This window comes from Tyto alba, unplaced genomic scaffold (assembly GCF_018691265.1).
Source record: "Tyto alba isolate M040663 unplaced genomic scaffold, T.alba_DEE_v4.0 Super-Scaffold_100000100237, whole genome shotgun sequence".
Classification (NCBI taxonomy): Eukaryota; Metazoa; Chordata; class Aves; order Strigiformes; family Tytonidae; genus Tyto; species Tyto alba.
Genome location: NW_024881269.1, coordinates 38716 through 43703, shown reverse-complemented (window position 1 = coordinate 43703; position 4988 = coordinate 38716). Strand labels below are relative to the sequence as shown.

At 61.3% G+C, this 4988-nt stretch overlaps 1 protein-coding gene across 1 annotated transcript; it reads left to right on the top strand.

Moving 5' to 3' along the window:
- On the top strand, positions 1–4988 carry LOC122154432. The gene is made up of 8 exons (XM_042802799.1): positions 1–768; positions 1720–1791; positions 2266–2337; positions 2547–2618; positions 2709–2810; positions 4036–4143; positions 4749–4811; positions 4897–4988. Exons 1-8 carry the CDS (start codon positions 438–440, stop codon positions 4986–4988), a joined length of 912 nt encoding a protein of 303 aa, XP_042658733.1. The 5' UTR covers positions 1–437.

Below are 4988 nucleotides of genomic sequence, written 5' to 3'. Positions count from 1 at the left end.
ATGGCTGAAGCAAAATGCTTTATATTACATTCTTCACAGTAGTTCCCGTGCAATTCTGCCACTGCTGCCACAACGCGTGTGGTGGCACGCCCCAGCCAGGGGAAGGCTCTTCCCCCGGACAAGGCTCTCTCTGACCTGCCGGCGGGATTTTTAGCATTAGAAGGAGGCGAGTTCCGCGAAGGAGCCGCGGAGCTTGAGTTTGCTGGCCAAGTTGGCAACGTAGCCCCTCCGAGGTGTGCAGGGTGCCCGTGCTCCAAGCAGGCCATCTCCTCGCTCTGCCGGTGAGGGATGCCTTTGCCTTTCCCAGACCCAGAGAACGTCTTTCTCGCCCCCGGCGGAATCTTTCTCCGGGGGTCTCCAAGCTGACCCTTCCCCCCCGGGGCAGGGCCATGAGGTGAGCGTCCCCCGCCTGCCAGGGCCCCGCCGCGGGGGCAGCAATGGGCTGGCACAGGCGCCCCCCGCCCTCCCGAGGGGCCGGGGGGGGCCGGGGCGGGCCGGGGGCGGTGCTCGGGGCAGGGGCGGTGCCCCAGGGGCCCGGTGACGCGCGGAGGCCGGGCTCTGACGTCACAGAGCCCTGCCGGGCCCCGCCCGGCGCTGGAGGGCTGTGCCGCGGGCACCGCTTCAGCAGTGCCGGCAGCGGCAGCGGCGCGGGGCAGGCGCAGGGGGCCATGGCCCCCACCCGCCTCCTCCTCCTCGTCCTGGTGGCCCTGCAAGCCCGGCGTGTCAGCGGTGCGCGGTGGCGAGCGCGGGGATTAGGCGTGCGGGCAGGTGAGGGCCAGCACCCAGCCCTGGCAGCGCGGCCCGGCACCCACTGCCCCTCGGGGTGACAGCGGGGCCGGGCCGGGCCGGGGGAGCCGTGCCCAGCTCCACGGGCAGTGGGAGGCAGATGTCCTGCGGGGAGGCGCAGGGGGCTGCGGCCGCTGTGGGGGCGTTTTCCAGGGGAACGAACGGTGGGGCCGGGGGCGGCGGGGAGCAACCGTCCCTCGAGCCAGCCCTGTGCCGCCCTGCCCCGGGGCAGCCTTCCCCCGGGCTGTGTGCCAGGGCCGGAGCAGCACTGCAGGAGCCAGGCAAGAGCCCGCGGGAGCACTTCTTCCCCGGGCTGCTCGCTGCCAGATGGGCCCAGGTTGGTGGCTCTGCCGCTCCCCGGCGGCATCCCGGCTTTCAGCCTCGGGGCCGGCCGGCCTTGAGCGAGATCTGGCCGCTCAGGAAAGAAAAGAGGAGCGTTCCTGCCCCAGCCCTGCAGTGCTCCCTCTCCTTGGGCGAACCCGGGTCCCCGTGGGACACACGTCCCCAGCCCACAGCCCGGGGAGCAGATGGCGACCGGACAGGGCAGCGCTGCTGCAGCAGCCTCTGCCTGGCCAGGGCTCTCTTCTCCACGAGACGTGTGAATGAGTGATCGCTGTTTTCCTCCGCTGCTTTCACGTGGGCTGCTTTTGTGCACAGAAGAGACCTCCCCGTGAGAAAAATCCCCGAGGGGCCCTACGTAGCTTTGTCCATCCGCTGGGCCTTGAGGGGTGTTGTTGCACGTGGCCTGGAAAGAACAGTCTGTTGAAAGCCTCCAGGTGCAGCAAACAGGTCACCCAGGCCCCTCTGCAGCTTCGGCAATAAACCTCCACCCACAGCTGGCTCCCCTGTCGTTACCTGAGCCCCTTCCAGTCAGTGCAGGTCACCCAGAAAGAAGCAGATCCCCACATCTAATGGGAACATGCTTGATTACAGCTGTGCCCGTAGCCAGTGGCCACCCGAATTCTCCGCCGGATCTTCTCTGGGAGCCTCAGGGCGATCCCACAGGTACGTCACTGGAATGAGGGAGCAGCTAGGTTTTCATTTTCTGTGCCCAGGACAACACTGAACTGAACAGTTTCTTGGCCGACGCTCCGCCGTGCGGAAGAGCAGGGGGCGAATGTGTTGGGCTCGCTGATGTGCCCCAGGGCACTCTGCCTTGGGAAGCTGTCTGGGCCAGCCTCTCCAACCCTGCGCTGCTTCCAGCGCCTGCTGCAAAGCCAGCGGGCTTGCTGGGCTGAGTTTCTTGGAGCTGGTGTGAGCGGCAGGGAGTCCTTTCTCCGGAGCGATACCTCCGTGCACGCTTTCCTTCTGGATCAGCGTGGCCCAGGCCCCCAGTACCTGTCTGCACAGTGCTCCTGAGGGGAGGGGGGGGACGAGTGCCATGGAGCAATCCCCTGTTTGAACTGCCTTCACGCCCCTGTATTGTTTTGTATAGTGAAATACAGTTCATGGGAGCCTCTCGGTTCTCTTTGTTTACAGACGTGGCTGGAGGCGATGGCTACCCAGCTTCCCAGCCGGCTTCCAGGGCTGACGCTCAGGGAGATCGCGTGGGTACGTCCCGGCTTCTTGCTTCCCTTGGGAGCTGCCAGCTCAAAGGCCAAATGTGGGCGAGGCATCTCTTGCGGGTGTGAGAATGCAGACGACCTGCACTGTGTGTGCCAGGTCGTTACGTGATGCCCTTCTATGTTCTGCTATTCAGCTGTGTCAGTGTATTGTATCCCAGCGCGTGACGGAAACTTCTCGTGGGTGTTTGGTTGCAGATGTGGGTGCAGGGAGGGCTCTTCCCGCTTCTCGGCTGGATCTTGCGCTGGAGCTCACCTGGCATCGCAGGGGTGAGTGGTCAGTCTCGACTGACTCACAGACTAAGCACTCATTCCCAGTAGTCTATTTGCCAGAAATTTAACTTTGTGCTTTCCGTTCAGGTCCTCCGAGAGCCAAGTACAGAGCGGAAATGGAAAAATCTTCCCCGCGGTCATCAGAAGTCCTAGAGGGAGTCCTGAAGGAACTGGACAAAGCAGCACATGGTGGGTAGAGATGATTGCTCTTCACCAGAAGCCGTGGGAAGCGGAGGTGTTGGGGGCGTGGATGGACAAGCCGTAGCCTGCACAGCAGGAGGAGGGGGTCGCTCAGAGCCTCACTGCGGCCACACTCAGTTTCACGCCTTGCAGGCGCTGGCGAGCTGCAGAGATGCCCGACTCTCTGCTGCCAGTCGCGGTTCAAACCGAGTGCCAGGACCAGCTGCTGCCCCGGTTAGAGCCTTACCGGGGTCAGAGCTGTTCTGGGCAGACCTTGGTACCCAGCTGGCAGGAACTGGTGCTCCTCACGCCTGGAATGTGTGACAGACTTGCCAAGGAGCTGGTTCCTGACAAGTCATGAGAGGGCCAGCACCCCGCCGGTCGCCCACCCGAGGGGAGAGTGCCCTTGGGCTGCGGAGAGGATGCGCAGGCAGCTTGGGGTAGCTGAGAGCAGCGGACACTGCCAGGGCTGCAGGCGTGCCCTGGCCAGGGTCGGAGAAGCCCCACCTTCACAACCCGGTCCAGCCTCGTCGTTCTTGATGCCTGAGGACGGTCGGTGACACCTCGGTGCCAGGGAAAGGTACAAGCTGGACACCCAGCTTGAGGCCAGACGCCAAACTTGAAGGCAGCTCAAATGAAGGGCTGTGAATTCAGTCTCGGTTGGTTTAGCTGCGCCTGCGTCTAGTCGTGCTTTGGATCGGTCGGTTGTGGTTGTCCTCTTGTTTCGGGGCACTGCGGGCTCGTCAGTGCCACTTGTGAAAATGCCCAGAGTATGGTTGCAAGAGCTGGCGCTTCAGTCCACCATGCGTGTCTGTTACCCTGACCGTGGGATGGAGTTGACACAATGGGAAGTGCTTCTCAGAAGGGCTCTTTCCCCAGCTGAACTGGCTACAGCATCTTCCTGTCCCCTCTGACAGATTCTGTCATTTACCATCATCTTGCCGTTTGCCAAAAATGCACTAAGTGGAATGCGAACAAGCTCACGTGCAACCTCCTAGTCTCCCAGCAGGTCAGGATTTTCTGTCTGCTGGTTAAAGTGGAAAGGGTCTAGTGCTTAAATTGTCCTCCATGAATGACATGTCATTGGGACTAGGCACTAGGTACACCCCCAAATGTCCCGGCTTTGTTTCTAAGCGTCATGAAGGGATGTTGAGAAGTATGGCCTCCTGGAGATACTGTGTTCCTGATGAGGAACGGTTACTTCTAATTCAATTGTCCTTCTTTCTTTCTAAAGAGACGGACCAAGAGACTGTGGAGAACGAGGCGTTTCAGGGAGGACGCAGTCAGGCAGTGAGAGTGTCTGATGCAAAAACGGGGGCAATTCAGTCAACAGGCCTCCCAGGTAATTGCCGTCCTTTGATCCTCCAGCACCACGCATCAAAATCACTCCGTGTCTTCAGGCTCTTCCCCCAGTGCCCTCTACCGCGCGTCCTGTCGGCAGCACAACCCAAAAGAGTTGGTGGTACAGAGCGAGTGCTTCAAAAGCAGCAGCCAGGACCGGCTCTCTGAGGATGCCGGTCACCTCTGGGCTGTGGAGGTGCTTGCTGTCAGCGCGCCGGGGAGATGCTCCCTCGTAACCCTCCGTGGATGCAGAGAGATGCTCACCTCCCACCACACCCCGTTGACAGGACTTTCAGAACTTAGTCATTTGGGGAACAAGACCATCTGAGCCACGCTCAGCAGATGATGGGAAATGCGACTCTTAATGGAACGTACCCCCCTGCAATAGCTGCAGGCCAGAGCTTGCCCTGGGTCCCTAGAGGCCCCAGGCACGGCAGCGGGGGATCCCTCCTGTGACCTGAGGTCCAAAGGGATGCACTGACATGTCGGGCACAGGCTTTGGGGAAACCTCCACCATCCTCCTGCAACCTCTGCGCCTGAGCCATTTCCCTTTCTCTGAGGTTTTGCCTTTCTCTGAGGCTTTCCCTTTCTCTGGTTTCTATGCAGTTCTGTCCAAGCCCGGGAACGCCCACCGCGCCAGGATATATGGATTTTTTCGAAGCAGTCCAGGTACTGAGCCATCTGGCAGGGGGCCATAAGTGGGAGACGCGTCCCCAATTCTCTGAGGCTTTCCCTTTCTCTGGTTTCTATGCAGTTCTGTCCAAGCCTGGGAACGCCCACCGCGCCAGGATATATGAAGTTTTTCGAAGCAGTCCAGGTACTGAGCCGTCTGGCAGGGGGCCATAA